This window comes from Amyelois transitella, chromosome 15 (assembly GCF_032362555.1).
Source record: "Amyelois transitella isolate CPQ chromosome 15, ilAmyTran1.1, whole genome shotgun sequence".
Classification (NCBI taxonomy): Eukaryota; Metazoa; Arthropoda; class Insecta; order Lepidoptera; family Pyralidae; genus Amyelois; species Amyelois transitella.
The window spans coordinates 3,648,797-3,666,660 of NC_083518.1; the positions used below are offsets into that span (position 1 = coordinate 3,648,797).

Consider the following 17,864-nt stretch of genomic DNA (forward strand, 5'->3'; position numbering starts at 1 on the left):
TTTTACGATAATGTAGTAATCTGCACACACACGTCCTCAGATTGCCGGTGGCCAGTGCGCACAAGCAGACGTTTAGCACTGTTGCTGTATCGATTCGCGTGACACTGGCGCCAAATGGCTGACTTAAATAGTTTGACCAATACATAGCTATCTCATATTTGGCGCCTATCTCATAATAGGCATCCTTACCCTAATGATACTTGGACTTTAATTTTAAAATTAAATGTCACACTATACTATGTGAACTATTTGAAGGTGAAGCAAAGGTAACAAGGGCTGCTTGGTTTCGCAATGATTGGTCAGGATTCTTTGCATATGCAATAGCGAATTTAACAAATTTATTTTAATTTTATTACTATTATAATTTGGATGTTTATCACGTCCTTATTTCTTGCGGTGTAGACAGAACCAACCGTCTCGAAAGCACTGAAAGGCCACGTTCAGCTGTTTAAAATACATAAAAAGCTATTATAATAAATTATTAGAATTAATTGTAAGGTACGCATCTATAAATAGCCATTATGCACGTATTCTATTTTTAGATAATAACTGTATTAAAAGTTCAGGGAAAATCATATGCTATGACCATCACCCATCACCCATCACGTTGCCAAAAACATTGATCTGTTCTATAAATAATGTTTAATCAATGCTTCCTAGGTCAAAACAATAATAATAACAGTTTGTGCAATATGATTTAAATCCGTATTAAATTACAATAAATATTCTAATATTTAAGATAACTTTACAAAAATTGCATTATGATTCATATTTGGGAGTGGTACGCCTCGCATCCACGGCCACAGACTAAAATTTATGAATTTGTTTGTTGGTGTTTTTGCCGTGGGAAAACGTCGGTATATTGCATTTACTTCTATATTTTGTTGCTCTATGAGCTTGCTGCTGTCGTTGTGAGTTTGGTATATAAAAGGATGCGCTTAAGCAATCACAGCATACTCATTCACAACTTCTGAGAGAAACACCGCTAAACAAGCAAACAATGAAGCTGCTTGTGAGTATTATTAAAGTCTCAGATCTTTTATTATTTATCGTTTGACAAGAAAAAACAATTTGGTCAGTCGACCTTACACATTTTATAAGATATGGATTGAAGCACTTTGAGACTGAAAGGCTAAGAACAGTTGCTGTAGGCCTTTTCTAGATAGATTCCCGATTATATGCGACTCCTGAAATAGCATAGTTATAATACTGCAATCAAAAATTATTATTTTTATTTCTTTGAAGAAAATGACTTCATTTTCTTAAGCGATATAATTATTTTGTTAAGCGATTACGTACACTTGTACCTTATCGCTTGACAAAATAACACACTTAGACACACACACTTGGTACACTTGTACCTAATTGCTTAACATAATAATTATTTATTATGTTAAGCAATTAGGTACAAGTGACAATGACCATAAATTCCAGGTCCTCCTTGCTGCTTTAAGCGCCTTGGTCTGCCTGGCCAGCGCTGGATACATCAGGAGTGGTTGGTCTGGCGGCGGTTGGTCCGGCCGGGGCTGGTCTGGGGGCAGCAGGGGTTGGTCTGGCGGATGGTCGTCCCCCGTGGTCGTCAGACGGGTCTACTCCTCCCCATCTTACGGCTGGAGCGGCTACGGAGGATACGGCGGTTACGGAAGCGGCTGGAGGTCAGGATGGAACAGCGGCTGGTGGTAGAATATTTTGGGAACAACTAATTTTGTACAGTTAACTTGATATTTCTATAACAAAGTCGATCTTGCTTCTAACTGTACAATATCATCGTCTAACTTTACCCCTTTGTGGAGGACTGCGTGGATATCTTGCGTTATACCTTTTTTAAACCAATATAGAAGTAATATTTCTACTATTGAACTTACTAGGTACTTCCACAGCATAACCATGACAAAGAACAATATTAATCAACCATATGATGATCATTTTAATTAAAATGTGCCATTAATATTTTATTGTTTATATATCTGTTTTACGGCGCACAGTACTGTCATACCAGGATCAAATAATTGGTTAGCAGTTAATAGTGAGGCTGAAAACAAATTAAATACACAGAACGTCATCATGTTGTGTCTTCGCTATAATTAATTTCTCTTCAGCGTTGTTTTGGACCACCCGGGTTATACAGAAACGTTGACATGTCTTATCTTCTCTATTCTTTCTTTCTCGGCGGTAGAGAAAGAAAAGAAAGCATTTAAGACATGCGCCCTTGAGGAATGGAATTATTCGGTCCCAAGAATCAGCCCTAGTATTTTGCATGTAACCATTACGTGATCTGCCTGTTTTAAAAAGGTCATTAACAAAATTAACCATACTGTATTGGTCATTATTATCTCTGTGATATTTTAAACTACTTTTATAAATAAAAAACTTTAGTATTACAAAATTTGTTTTATTTACTGGTTTATTAAAATATACATGTAAAACTAATTTTCCTTTATCTATTCTAATGAGATGTATAAGTATAGATGTTAAGTATTTATGCCCAGGTAGAGTATAGTCCAAAAATTTTAGTAAATTATTGACGTAGCTTGGAAGATGATATGAGAGCTAATGGACTGAAAACCAAGAATCTTGATAATCAGACAATTTGAATAGAAAAAAAAACAAAAGTCGGGTCAAGCTGCAACAGCAACGGGGACGCAAAAAAAAAGAGATAAAAATTATTAGAATCGTATTTATTTCATGGTGAATTTGTTTACCATTAAATGACCTACGTATGGGTGTAGAATTGCAGTAACACATCATAAACTTGTTTTATGTCTTATTTATATTATGGATATTAATATTGTATGTAATTTTAATATAAAATGGCATTGATTGACGAAATCTGCAGAGCGTGGCATTCCCAATTATTCAGACTTCATAAGAACCTGCATTTACATCACATTTGCATTTGTATGGATTTCTACTAACAGGTAAATAAATTATGTTATTATAGATAAAGTGCTGACGTGTGTAGGCATTTTATGGAATTTAGCATATACTAGATTATGCCCACAGCTGCGCTCGCGCAAAACGATAAGTACCCGTCGTTCATGCACCTTTCCCGTAGGAATTTCGGGATATAATAATAAAATCGATAGTAATTAGCATTACCTAATACCTAATCTAATACCGAAATTAACAATATTTTTATTCAATCGTATCTTTTAGTTATAAAGTAAGTATTATTTAAATTTGCTCCCAAAAGTCATCATAGTCACATCTGCAAAATACAAAAATCACTGACTCCCATTGGGCAACTAATATATTTTTTAAATGTTGGTTGGTACCAATATATTCTTAATGTATGATTGATATAGTGCTCCTAAAGTTCCATGAACTTTAAGGTTGTTTACGAACATTAAATGTAATTATAACCAATTAACTATATTAGTTTACCTATCATAGGTAACACGGCATTAAGTCGAATGCAATAAATTAAATTATAGTTTAAGGCAATGGTTGGAGTTGACTCAATTGGAAATCGATGTATTCAATTGATAAATTAATCCTTTTTCACTCTTAGTTTTTCCCAACTTATCTAATTTGCATGAAATTTTGAAACGCGATAGTTAAAAACTTAGAAGTATGTAGTATTAAAGTTGTGTTTACTAGACATCGTTTTGAACGTACACTTAGCCTTCGTATAAGGGAAGTCTAGTAAATTAAGTATATGATCTCTACGAATGCTATATTTTACATACCGTTTGACATTTAACAAATATTCAACATTCGGCCGCATATATTACACCAACCCTAATTCCCTAATCAAATAAATCTATTTTTTGCAAAGGATGGATTTACGTGGATGTAAACAACTTGATAGAGAGATGTAGAAAGATGAAATTTGGCATGTATCTTCCTAATTTGTATTTAGTATTTAAGGGAATCGGTAAGAGCGTATTATAAAAACATTTTTATATAATAAAAAAGACTGAAATTTGCACTTACGTCGTTGCAGCCAAAACTAGTAGATATAAAACGAATTCCTCTTTATGTATGTAGATCATGTTCAAATAAGGCTTCACTGTCGCAACTCGCTTCTGTGATGTGACATGAGTATAAGATATTCGTCAGCTAAGTGACGAATTCACGGCCTCTGCTTATCGCGATCTTGCTCTTATTTTGAAATACTGCAGTATTTTTTTAATTTAATTGCGACTTTTAGCAGACTGTCTGTTTGTTATTTTTTTAAGTGCGCGGTCAATTAATAAATGCATTCATTCAGCAATGCAAGGGTAATAAATAAAACCTACTTTTTCTAATTCGGCATTATTGTAATTTTTTTCAAAAGGTGACAACATCTTTGAATTCTAATAACATATCATTGTTGATGTTAAAAATTTCTGATTTAAAATATTTTCTTACATTTTTACGATAAAATAAAAGTTTATCCAGGACTCCCGTTCAGTCTAGTTTTAGTATCCATTTAAAGGGTACCAATGATTTCGCTTAAGAAAACTACAGAAACGTGGAACCAAGAAGGTCGATCGTATTTCAACACTTGCAATATAATTTTAATACAAAACAAAAATATTAAAAATTTTCACATTAAATACTAACACTCGTCATAAGTAGAATCAAAATGTTTATTTGCCGGAATAGGTATAATAAAAAGTACGATAAACCCAATGAAAAGCAAACCCTGGGCCCTAAAATATAACGGGCAATGTTAACATGCAAAGATGGCAGACTATTTTTTACATTTGAAAATATTATTAAATTTATACTATTTTGCAGAAAATCTAACAAGTTTATAATACCAAAAGAAACGGGACGTATTTATACTTAATAGTTGCGTATCGTTTGTCAGGTTCTTACGGCTCAGAGGCTAGGTCCGGACACTACGAGATCACACGGGCAAATTCGTCCAATGCCAAGTTCAGGTTGAGGTGAGATTTGGTAACAATACATATATATGTATACACATTATCATGTATTATTAGTACTGGGATATAGAGCCAACAGTCATGAAAAAAGTCACATTCAGTTTTTATTACCTAACTATAATATGTTACGTTATCGAATATATACCTCATAGACCTCAGGCATCATCGCCAGCCATCGAAGTACATCGCCACTTAGCCAAAGTTCAGTATTTTAACATTAATAGTTGACGCATTCCTTTAATCCACGTTCGTAGCTAATTCGTTTGGCTTAAACTCAATTTTAGATATCGGTTTATGGGTAAAGACATTTGACTCGTCCCAGTCACCTGAAACCACAGGATATCTCTGAATTTTAATTAATTTACTTGTATATGACGAAGTACGAAGGCGTTCGATAAAGAAAGGTTTGCAAATATTTCCATAAGACCGAAACCAATGCGCAGAAGATAGTTTGTAATAAAATCTTATTGCATTGCAATTTCAAAGAGCAAATATCAGATAACAATTAAATTTGATAGCTTGAATGCATGTACTGTGATGTCAGATAGACACTTCAAGCCTCAGTAATTATATTCACCTCAAGTCTAAATCCGCCTGTATTTTGGATTTGTTCACACGGTATACTTTGGCTATACAAGTTGGCTGTAAAGAATTACGATTATGGATGACAAAGACAAACCTTAATAGAGATGCAGATTTTGTTATGAGAACTTATTTAAAAATAATAATTAAGAAACAATATTTTATTGAATAATAATGTGTAAAAAAATAGTATTGTAAATTAAAAATTATGAAATATACGAACAATTTAAATATAAAAAACCTATTTTGTTTATTTAAAACTAAATTATGTACACCAAAATAACATATTTTGTCAATAAGTATCAACATGACGCAAATTACTGACTAAAGTCCAAATAACACTACTTTCGTCTATTATTATCGTTTTAATTTTTCGTTCTAGGTAGCACGTTTTTTTTCAGTTTTATTATTATTTTTATTATAAAGTTGTACGTATAACATAATATGATTAGATAACATAAAAAGTGTGTCTATAAATAATAGATATTATATCTACGTTAAAAAAGGAATAATTTTTTGTTAATTTATACATAGGTAAGTACAAATATATATTATATCTTTATAACCTAAAAGAGCTGGAAGTCAGTCTCAAAGAAAAAATATACAAGCCGCGGTTATCTTTTTGGTTAATTTAACTTAATAAAATTTATTCTAAGGAAGTTGAATTTTCTCAGAATGGATCAGTAAATGTTTTTGCTGAAATTTTGTAATTTAGATAAACATAGCATAGTGCCGTGTGGGTCTCGTTACTTTAAAATAGCACCTCTAAGTGGTCTTCCCCATGGATGTCGTATAAAGCGATTAAGGAAGTAGCAAGCTTGGAATTCTTTTTGTAGGCGATAGGCGAGCAACCTGTCACTACTGGAAACTCAATTCTATCAATAAGCCATTACAGCTGAACGTGCCTTTAAGTATTTACAAAACTGTGGGCTCTATCTACCCCGCAAGAGGGTACATGAGGATACATACATTGGTATGTATATATCATGATTATACATACCAATGTATGTATGTAAATGACGTAGATGACGTTTCATCAGTCATGAGGTTAGTAATTAGTAACAACTTAGATATATTCACATTCTGATGGCAATTGCAAGGGCATTGAAGCGATAACTGTGTATAATTTGTAATCAAACTTGGTCCATATCAAGAAGACAAATTTGTCGCTGGGTCTAGGAACCCCTAAGGCTGCAATATCTAGTGCCATCCAGTAGGTCTCGCGGACAAGTGTTTGAACTACTTCGAACTTTGTTCTCTCAAGATAATTTTAATCAAAAACCCATTTCTCCTTCCTATCTGAATTTGAATATTGATCTAGTTTCGGTCGGCGACAACTGCGCGTCACCGCGAGGACGCATTTTGCAACATTTCGTACGGCCGCTATATATGGTACCTCGGGAGGAGCCATCATCACTCACCACCGATCCTCTCGTCTGGACACTTCAACCCTCAACATGAAACTCTTCGTGAGTACCTAATTGTATTTTTTTTTTGTTTAACGACTCAGATCAAAATAATTATTCTCAAAATAATTAGTTTTTACCATAACAATGATAGAGAAAATAAAAATTTATCATAAAAAAATACTAATTTAATTAATTGAACAGCGCAGAAGAAAAATACAGTACCTACTAATATTTTACTACTTGCGGGTTTATTATACAAAAATATTAATTTTAAAAATAGATGTACAGTGTATCATTTGCTATTATTTTAATTAGCACTTGAGTAATGCCACTAAATTAACTTATTAAAGGAACTAAGAAAGTTACATTATGGGTACTTAAAAAAACGTTTATCAATGAACTAGTCTAAATATGTCATGTGAATTATTTAAATGTTCCTGTCTTTGATAACACACGAACCTTTATATTAAGGAAAATAGACTGATTAATAGATATTTTAAAATTGAAACCTGATGCAAAGCATCTCCTTCGCGATACAGTGGGGAAATGCTGCCAATGTGATGGGTACCTTCCCATCAGGTACGATTCGGGGCGGACTTTCTCACTAATATGTTATTTTGATCTTATTTATTTATTTTAGTAAAATTTTGAAAATTAATAGTTTTGTACATTTTAAAATAAACCAAATCCTAATAATGTTTTAATTTGTCCTCCTTTCAGGTATGCATTTGCGCTTTGGCAGCGGTGGCGTTTGCCGGTGAGAGTGAGAAGCGAGACAAACGAGGTTTGCTGGGCGGACTCGGCTACAGCGGCAGCTTGAGTGCCGGCTACGTCGGCTACAGCAGTGGACTATCCAGCTACTCAGCCCCAGCTGTCAGCTACTCAGCCCCAGCTGTCAGCTACTCAGCCCCTTCAATAAGCTACTCGGCCCCAGCTATCAGTTATTCTGCGCCAGTAGTAGCCGCTGCGCCTCGAGTGGTCGCCGTCAACAAAGTCGTAAATGTGCCGCGTGTAGTTTCAGTGCCACAAGTCGTCAACGTGCGAAAAGTGGTATCTGTGCCGCAAGTCGTCAGCCAGAGAGTCGTAGCCGCGCCGTCTGTAGCCTACACTGCAGGCTACAGCTCTGGCTTGGGCTACAGCTCAGGTTTAGGCTACAGTTCCGGCCTCAGCTACGGATCAGGCATTGGCTACGGTGGAGCTGCTTCCTACTCCAGCGGTTGGTGGTGATTTATATAGTGAACTAGTCAATTGCAATAATGTAAATATGTTTTTTTCACCAAATATAAATGTTTTGAAATACTATTATGGTCTATTATTACTTTCTGATATACCTGTATTGATATAATTCGTGTTATGTTATGAAGAGTTCAGTAACACATAACGTCATAAATATTTATTTAAATACTTCATGAAGTATCCACTGGTCAAAGGTAGACCCCGGGTTCCTCTCCAGGGAGGTAAAGATACAAGCGGCGGGATTTTGTAAAATCTACTTCCTAATAGTATATTCGTATCACCAAAAGCACAAGGGGACATCCCATGAAATGAACAGGATTAAAGTATCTAAGTAAACATTTTGTCATATAAATTATTAAGTTTTTTAATGTACACATTGTGCATTCGTCCACGATTTAGATTTAAGAGATGTTTATTTGTAAATTGACGTCCGATGAAAATGCTGCAGTGTAGCTTGTTCCGCCTCTTTTACACATGCATATTCTGTTGAAACATTAAGTTGAAATATGCAATTTAAATATTTTTTTCCCTAATCCAGAGTTATATTGTTCCATTGAGATTGAACTGATATTGTAAGAACTGTAATTTGACATTTTGCATCTCATGCATAAAATAAGAGTTTACGCGATTTATAGCAAAAGTTTTGCAGTCTGTGTTCGCTTCTTATTACTTGCTCACCTGGATGTGACAAATGCTGTTGACACTTCTTGTTACGCCCGGTTCTAGCCCGCTTCTGTATTTGAAATGGCTTTAATAGAACCAGTACATTACTATTACAAGTACAGTGGGAACAATTATTATTTATTTATTACTACACCAACACAATAATTCAACCTCTTACATGAAAAGATTGTGAAAAAAGAAGACACAAGAAGGGGTTACATTTAATGCGACAAACTGGTGAAAAGTTATACACTGTGGCGTTTTCACAAAAATAGTAGTAGCAATGATATCGAATGAAAATAAAATATTGTTTCCGTTTCTTTAAGCATGATTATGCTTTGTTATCAAATTAATGCTTGATAACAAAGTAGGCACAGTAGAGAAAATTTCCAGCTCTTATCGTGATTATTGACATCCCTCTCTTAGCTATTTGAGGCTCGCTGGGAATAAGACATAATAAAATAATATTATTGATCTTGTAAAGCATATGAACTCCGGAAGGATCTACTCTATAATCAAATTTCATCTTTCTGCGATCGATGAAAAGCATTATTACTTTATGTTGTAAATAACTCAGCAAGGAAAGTATTTCATATTAAGAAGTAAATTTATAAGGGTTCCGTACCTAAAAGGTAAAATCGGGACACTAAGCCACCTCTGTCTATCTGTCCGTTTATCCGTCTGTCTGTCACCAGGCTGTATCTCATAAACCGGGATAGACTAGATAGTTGAAATTTTCATAAATTAAGTTTTTTATTGCCGCTATAACAACAAATAACATTTTTTTTTAAATATGTTTAAGGTGCGTTGCTTTTACAATAAACGTGTTTATTTTTTCTTAATATCGTTATTAACAATAACAGGAAGACACTTACCTTCTTCACAGTATATTTGCTTGTTGTAACTTTTCAAAATAAATAATTAAATAACAATAATAATTAATAACAATAAACTATTAAATCCCATACAACAAACGTATTTTACATCTAATTAATTATTCTGAACTTATTACAACATGTATATGTATTGATTGACCGCATTGTTGTTCTACCGATTTGTGTCAGATGGCGTTGTTCTGTTATGTGTGCATTTCCACACAAGTCTCGAACTTACTTCGAGGTTAACTCAATATGTGTAATTTGTCCCGTATACATTTATTTATTTATTTATAAAGGAAATGATGTTACGGAACCCTTCGTGCGCGAGTCCAACTCGCACTTGACCAGATTTTTTAAAGATATTGTCCACAAGACAAAAAAAATTGCATTTAGACAATATCTCTTTCAAATATTTAAATCGATGATCCTCGCAAGGATAATGATATTTTGTGGTATGACAATAAAGAATAAAAGCTAAAGTATCGGTAAATATTTATTTCCTGTCATTAAAAATCAATAAAAACATCTTAAAATAAAATTGACTAGAAACACACTAAATCACCACCAGCCGTTGGAGTAGGACGACGCTCCGCCGTAGCTGGCATAGCCACCCAGGCTTCTGTAGCTAGATCCGAGGCTGCTATAGCCAGATCCGAGGCTAGAGTAGCCTGATCCAAGGCTAGAGTGGCCAATGCTTCCAGAGCTATAGGCGACAGATGGCGCGGCGACGACTCGCCTCACTGTGACGACTTGAGGCACTGACACCACTTTGCGTACGTTGACGACTTGAGGCACAGAGACGACGCGTTGCACATTCACTACTTTGTTGACGGCGACGAAGCGGGGAGCGGACACTACTGGAGCGGAGTAGCTCACAGATGGCGCCCAACCGCTGCTGTAACCGCCGCTGTAACCACCGCTATAGCCGCCGCTGTAACCACCGCTATAGCCGCTGCTGTAACCGCTGCTATAGCCGCCACTGTAGCCTAGTCCGCCCAACACACCACGTTTTTCTCTCTTTGCACTCTCGCCAGCCATCGCGACTGCTACCAGGGCACAGAGGCACACCTGAAATCAGAAATATTCAGAATCAATTATCTAAGTAATAGGCTAGCAACCTGTCACTATTTGAATCTTTCCACCAGTTAGCCATGCAGCTGAACGTGGCCTTTCAGTATTTTCAAGACTGTTGGCTCTATCTACCCGGCAAGGGATATAGACGGTTTTTTTATCTTTATTTATCTAAAACTTTATTATATACGTTAGGTACTATATATGTATGTATTAGGAAATAAAATAGGAACACATATTTTTGATTTATGGTCTCATCCATTTTGTTCAGCTATTACCTACTCGTGGTCCCACACTTGTTAGTAGGACCAACCATTTTTTTTAATTAGCAGACATGATCGTCAAATCGGTATAAAAATTGTGTATCACACAAAGCATACCAATAATCGAATTAATCTCGCATTTTTCTGAAAAATAGAGACGGGACATTGCCCATCATCTATTTAGAAAAGGAACTGTAACCCATTTTTATAAATGGTCCTGAATCCATATTTTTACTCCCAAACATCTGGACTGATATTGATGAATGTACTTAATTATCCGAAGTCAAACTATTTTTGATAATTTCCACGGGAACGAAAAAACATGCATTTTATACTATCGAATTTAGTAAGTAAGAATAGTTAATACTGTGAATACTCACAAAGAGTTTCATCTTGTTTGGTAGGTGTTGGGAACTCTGAAGACAACGGAAGGTGAGTGATGCTGTGACAGCCACCGCGCGCGCCATATATAGTAGCTTGTGCTAAAAGTTGCACAATATGTCCTTTGCTGATGTTCGACAAATTTGATGAAGCTTTTTTAAACGATACTTTGAACGAAAAAGGAATATAAATGCAATTATAATTGATAAAGGCAATCAGATAAGACAGTTAACAGTAAAAAAAATTGCTTCGTGGAAAGTAATAATGGGCTTTATTCAGACTTCTAAATAATATTTAGTCTAGGCTGTCTTGGCGTTGCCTTGACAAATACATTTACAAGAATATTTTCAGCAACTATGGTGTTCACAATATGTGAATTGTGTGAGTGTAATTTTTGGTGATTTTAGGATAGACTAACTATCTAAAGTTCATAACATCAAGTTATTAGTATCCATTAATGTTTTTAGAGTGGTCTATGTTGCAAGCACAGATATAAATAACTTGAGCCCGTGGCGCCGGCCCCGTAAAACGAAAAATTTCGTTAATTCCCTTTCCCTAGGGAATTTCAGGAATCCTCTCTTAGCGCATCCTTAGACCACACAATGAAGGTAAATGTAGGTTGCTCATACTCAAAGTTTGTAGACCCGTGGTTTGGACTGCCCGTTGTCTGTCAGTTAGTCACAAGGTAACAGAAGAGTATTAGATAGTTTAATACCTATAAAGATTGAGTGTAAAAAAAATTAAAGATGTGATATTTGTAACAGACATTACTTCTCACAATTAAAACTTGTTCAGTACGAAACGTTCACACTTGCGATACATCGAAAGCGACATCGCGTATAAAAAACTGATTGACTGTAATGAGATTCATATAACGCAAAGTCGATTGCTTCCGAAGAAAGATTAATTTGATTGTTACTTGCTACATGCATATTCCGTTTGAAATTGAACTAATTTGATTTTTGACCTATAATTTTTTTCATTTATGTATAAGTTAGACAATTGAAAAAATATTTTTGTTCTTAAGTATCTCTTCCTAAGTATACCTATCTCTTTGTAACACTTTCTTAACAGATATTTATATATATATATATTAGATTTTCCTACATAACTAGTTACCACTTCACGCGTTTCTTCTTTTTTTGGAAGTCCCGAATATACAAGTTCTCTCATTCTATTAATATTGATAAACAAGGGTAGGATCTAGTGATAAGAGGAATCTAATGATCAAGAAGAACTATGCCAGCTGCTTTTCTGCCGACACAGATTGAAAAGGTCTATAACTTTAAGGGAAAGGATTATTAACTTGGAACTTAAATGATGAGCTAGCAACTCTGACATTGATTCTCAATCTCTTCCATCGTAAAACCTTTCAGTTTAAACGTTGCCTTGCGACTATTGGCTCTGTCAACACCATAAAAAATAAAGGTGTGATATGTGTATGTGTGTCGAGTCACATCACTTACAACGCCTGACGAATATCAATTAATATTGACTACAAGTATTTGCTGACCCTGACAAACTTACCCAAGTCTAGCAGCATATCCTATGCTAGACAATGGTTAAAAAACTATTTCAAAAGAAATTGTTGCAATCGTTTCCCTAAGTGCCTGTAATTAATCAGATATAGAACAACGGTTAGTTGACTATCAGGTATCAATGCCTTATCATGGCAGCCATTAATTAAAGTCAAAAATTACAAAATCTAATATATTTTGCATTTTAATCGGGATATGGATACCTTTCACTATTAAGTGCAAGGTTGAATTAATTGATCAAAATCTAGATATCTTCAAAGAATCTAAATAAGTAATAGTGAATAGATATTTTTAACCACAGAATGTGGCTCAAGTTCGTATATTGCCTAATTTTTAAATGACTAAAGGATATAAGCCCATTAATATTATTAATGGTACCTCCATTCAACATTGTTGACACCTCAAATGCCTATTACTATTCTAATTCATAAAATCGCAAATAAGGTAACCACAAAATGCTAGGTTAAAATTTATCGGTCATAGTTTAAGACCTCGAATATGGATTTGCATAATGTTGAAAATATTTAATTCGGTAAAAAAATTATTGATTATTCTAACGATATTTCTTATCTTTGCATCAATTCCCATCTAACGTATACCTATGTGTACATAGTACTTAGTAATATGTACTTATAGGTAAACTAGTAGCTAATCAGAAATTCGACTAAAAAGGATTTTGATAAAATCGAAAGTTAAGCTTCTTACGTACTAACTTACTGACTGCTTGACCAAGACACGTACATATTTTACGTAGGAAAAAAATAAGATATTGACTCATCTGACTGACTGAGAATGCCGAAGACCGGACAAAATGTAGACAAATATTGAATTAACCTAACTCAGATCCCGAAGCATATAAATTAAAAAAGAACTTATTCGCCAATAGATACAAACCTAACTAAAGTCAAATAACACCGGAACAACATGATAATTTAAGTAGCAATTGCGGCATTGAAAAATTAAATTAGTTCATTGGACTGTGTCACCCACACACGCCACTGCACCACGAGGAAGGAAGAGTGACATCGCTTGAATTTCAACTGGCCACAAGCATGCACAATGTCTACATGCAATAACTCAGGGAAAGTAAATATATAGAGCTGATGATACACCTACTTATTTTAAAAACCACATTATCGTCCTACGCTTTCGTATGTGAGTAATCCTTGAATTTCGTGGACATATTGCCCATAAAGATGGAAAAAACCTTGAGTGGTGGTTACTTCCTACAGACCAAATTTGCTCGATTGTGAACACAAATCATCATAATACGGAAAATGCAGATGCCAAAAAATAGGCAGATGTGTAGAAAAAAAAATATAAAAAAATATCACGTCATCAATAAGTTACCAAAATGTTTAACGTCGGGGGTCGAGTGCTTTAGGAATTCGACCAGATTCGAATCCTACGAGTACCACGTACAACCATGTACGTAGGTACTAATGACACTTTTCTGTACATTACATTGGTTCGATTGCTGGCCAATGCTTTTACAGTGAGGTAAACATGGGAATAAATTCTGCACATTCAGGCAACTAATTATAATCTTTTGATTATGATTAGTTGTCTGAATGTTAGGTCCCCTGCAATGTTGAGGAGTTAAGACAGGTAGGGCAACTGAACTGCTATGAGCATACAGGTTATGGAAACATAAAGATATATATCATGATTTTTATTCATTACAAGGTAGACAGATCCAACAGTCTACGAAGACTGAACGGCCGCAGTTAATACGGAATTCAAATTCAGAATTGATTGTGGTAGATAACTAGCCCATCATCTAAAACTTAGTGCCGTGTGGTCCCCGGCAAAAATAAAAAAAAAGAATAGGACCACTCCATCTCTTTCCCATGGATGTCATAAAAGGCGATTAAGAGATAGGCTTACAAACGATTCTTTTTTAGCCGATGGGCTAGCAACCTGTCACTATTTGAGTCTCATTTTTATCATTAGGCCAAAAAGCTGAACGTGCCCATTCAGTCTTTTCAAGACTGTTGGCTCTGTCTACCCCGCAAGGAATATAGACGTGACCATATGTTTGTATGTATGTATCTAAAACAATGGGTAGAACAGAAGTGACAAAATGGATGTATCCACTGTCACAGGAAGTACATCGCTTGTCATACCTACATCAGTTCCCTCTTTCCTGCCTGCACCCGAAGCTGAAACATTGCGCACGAGCACTAGCCACCAACAGTCGCGCCCGTAGCCACGCGCCGTGCGGACCCCGACATGGAACTCATAGTGAGTGATAATCATTCGTGATTTTACTATTTTGGATAAGTGCAGTGTTCTATTTAATTAGTATTGATAGAATTAATTATATTAATAGCCGTGTGGTTCCCGGCATCAATACAAAAAAGAATAGGACCAATACATCTCTTTTCCATGGATGTCGTAAAAGGCGACTAAGGGCTAGGCTTACAAACTTGGGATTCTTTTTTAGGCGTTGGGTTAGTATTCATATCATTAAGCTGAACGTGGCCATTTACCATCCATTCTTGGTCAGTCTTTTCAAGACTGTTGGCTCTGTCTACCCCGCAAGGGATATTGATGTGACCGTATGTATGTATGTATGTGTTGATAGAATTAATTGGATAGCAGATCATTTAAACAAATGCATTTGATTAATATTAATGCGCGGGACAATTAGGATAATACATATAACCCCGCAACACACATATTGACAACACTAAATTGCTTTTTTTCTTAAAATTTGTAACTACAAAAAAATTATACAACCACTTCTTAAAGTTTTGTTCTGTCTGAGAATCCTTTAAACAAAAATCTGATTTACTTTTAAATCTTGTCATCAATATTTAATAGTTCGAAGTTTCATTGTTACAATAAAATTATGTAGGTACTTGTGCAGTGCGTTGATGTCTTTTGTTAGGTGAATTAATTATGTGTCCAGTTAGAAACTGGACACATAATTAATTCACCTAAAAGAGAATAACTAAAATTTAGTTATTTCTTTAATATATTATTTATAATCGAGAGGAAGTAACCATCTCACCTTATATTCCTTTAAATTACTTGAACCCTATGATCAACCGTAAAGTTTGCAGTAATAGGCTATTTTACACCATGTAAAAAAAAATATAAAAATGCACGTATCTTATAGATTTTGTAAAAAATAAAAGAAAAACATCGATCATTATTCATAAAAGTGCAATATGGATTTTATAATTCAATTTAAAAAATCCTCTTTTTTAATCTGTTCTTCAAAAGTCGAAAACGCTATCCGCCATGTTGGGTACTGACGTGACGTCATACTTTTAGTAAACAAATATCGAATCGAAAACATATTGATGATGTCAGGCTCTGTTTATTTTGAAATTTTAAAATTTCTATCACGTTTTTGGGTTTTTACTCTTTAATAATTTAATAGAATCATGGAAGACGGTTTTGTGAAAGCAGACAATATAAATCTACCGAGGATTAATACGTTGATGGTGGCGAAATTTTTTGCGTCCAATCCCGATTTCTGTTCTGCTGAGTTAAGAAATGTTAAAACAGCGACGTAAGTATTTATTGTATTAAACATTCTCTTACAATACACAATTATAATAGGTAAATTATTACACAACCAATCCAACATAACCTATTTTTTACTTTAGTCTTACGTAGAGCCGTATTGTTTACTAAAAGTATGACGTCACGAGTCAAAACAGCATGGCGGATGGCGTTTTCGCGCGAAAATACAAAATCATAAATAATAAATCGTTTTTAGAGCACTTTTCGGCTTCAAAAAATTTTAATAAAAATTCTATAGGTATAACACAGTCTCAGGATTGATTTAAAACAGTTTTCAAAAAAGAGTGTAATAGCCTATTGCGAAGGTACAATGCTAAGTTTACATCTAAACTTTTGTTTCTGTGCAAAAAGTTTATAACTTTATGTGGTGCTACCCATCACTTAAGATAAAGGTATCTTATTGGTGTAGCTTCTTACTCCCTTAACATGCATTTTTTTACAGACAAAATAGAGATAGAGTGAGAGAGAGAGGAGATACATGGTTCATTAAATTCCACAGCCACGCGTGTTTTATATAAATTCTATGTAAGAATTAAAATTTTCACTGTTTATAATTACAGATGTCGCTAGTGTTGCTGCTAGCATGCGCGCGAGCACAAAGCGAGCCGCTCCAGGAAGCAGTTCAGAGTCGAAGCGACGCATACGGCGTATACGCGAACGAGTACGCCCGCGGATATGAACCCATGGCCTTCGCAGCCATCCCTCTCCACGCGCCATTACCAATCATCCACATCGTCTCCAGTGCGCCTTTAAACCGATATCAATCAACGCAGTCGAGAAGATCGCCTTATAACGCTCCAACGTCCTACAGCAACCACGTTTCTTCATTCGTGCATGCCCCAAGCACGAGCCATCATGTCTCCTCATTCGTGCAATCGCCGAGCACACTAGCGACATCGCACGCGCATCAAACGCATTATCGACAAAATACTTACCCTCAAACATTGCAACCGTATCAACCTCCTTACGCTCAACAAATGCCATACTACCCGCCGCCGTTGTACCGCCAACCAAATATATACGCCGCTTCAATGCCTTACGGAATGAACGCGGATCTCCCCGATATTGAAGACGATGCCCCGACTATACTCTACGCCCGACCCCAACCACATGGAGGCTACACATACCATAAAAAACCTAGTAAGAAACGGATCCCACCCAAGAAGAAAGAACCAGTAATCATCAGAGTACACAAATACAGAGTCGTCAAAGGCAGATAGACAAACGAACGATACTTAGCCCATTTTGTAAACCTATTACTTTTTGTACTTAGTCAAAATCAGTCATGTATATAATTTAGGTATTCTAAAATGTAACATAGTATTTACTTATAAGTAATTAGGTAGAAAATGTTGCTGTAAGCTTTAAATCGATCATGTTATTGCATTTAGTAAATGCATCTTTCTATAAAAAAAACATATTTCTTTTTTTA

General features: G+C 35.1%; 4 protein-coding genes across 4 annotated transcripts; 3 read left to right on the forward strand and 1 right to left on the reverse strand.

The window, feature by feature from the left end:
• The first annotated feature begins 968 nt into the window (after positions 1 to 968).
• LOC106135704 (uncharacterized) lies at positions 969 to 2,304 on the forward strand. Its single transcript, XM_013336072.2, has 2 exons — positions 969 to 1,012; positions 1,435 to 2,304. Exons 1-2 carry the CDS (start codon positions 1,001 to 1,003, stop codon positions 1,681 to 1,683), a joined length of 261 nt encoding a protein of 86 aa, XP_013191526.1. The 5' UTR covers positions 969 to 1,000; the 3' UTR covers positions 1,684 to 2,304.
• Positions 2,305 to 5,831: 3,527 nt separating this feature from the next.
• On the forward strand, positions 5,832 to 8,136 carry LOC106135700 (cuticle protein 16.5). The gene is made up of 3 exons (XM_013336068.2): positions 5,832 to 5,990; positions 6,778 to 6,925; positions 7,586 to 8,136. Exons 2-3 carry the CDS (start codon positions 6,914 to 6,916, stop codon positions 8,090 to 8,092), a joined length of 519 nt encoding a protein of 172 aa, XP_013191522.1. The 5' UTR covers positions 5,832 to 5,990; positions 6,778 to 6,913; the 3' UTR covers positions 8,093 to 8,136.
• Positions 8,137 to 10,200: 2,064 nt separating this feature from the next.
• Positions 10,201 to 11,392, reverse strand: LOC106135669 (cuticle protein 64). The gene is made up of 2 exons (XM_013336030.1): positions 11,357 to 11,392; positions 10,201 to 10,710 (listed from the first exon to the last, which is right to left on the reverse strand). The coding sequence occupies exons 1-2, from the start codon at positions 11,366 to 11,368 to the stop codon at positions 10,201 to 10,203; spliced, it is 522 nt and encodes a 173-aa protein (XP_013191484.1). The 5' UTR covers positions 11,369 to 11,392.
• A 5,600-nt stretch (positions 11,393 to 16,992) lies between these two features.
• LOC106135670 (uncharacterized) lies at positions 16,993 to 17,798 on the forward strand. The gene has a single exon (XM_013336031.2). It carries the CDS (start codon positions 16,993 to 16,995, stop codon positions 17,650 to 17,652), a length of 660 nt encoding a protein of 219 aa, XP_013191485.1. The 3' UTR covers positions 17,653 to 17,798.
• Positions 17,799 to 17,864: the final 66 nt, after the last annotated feature.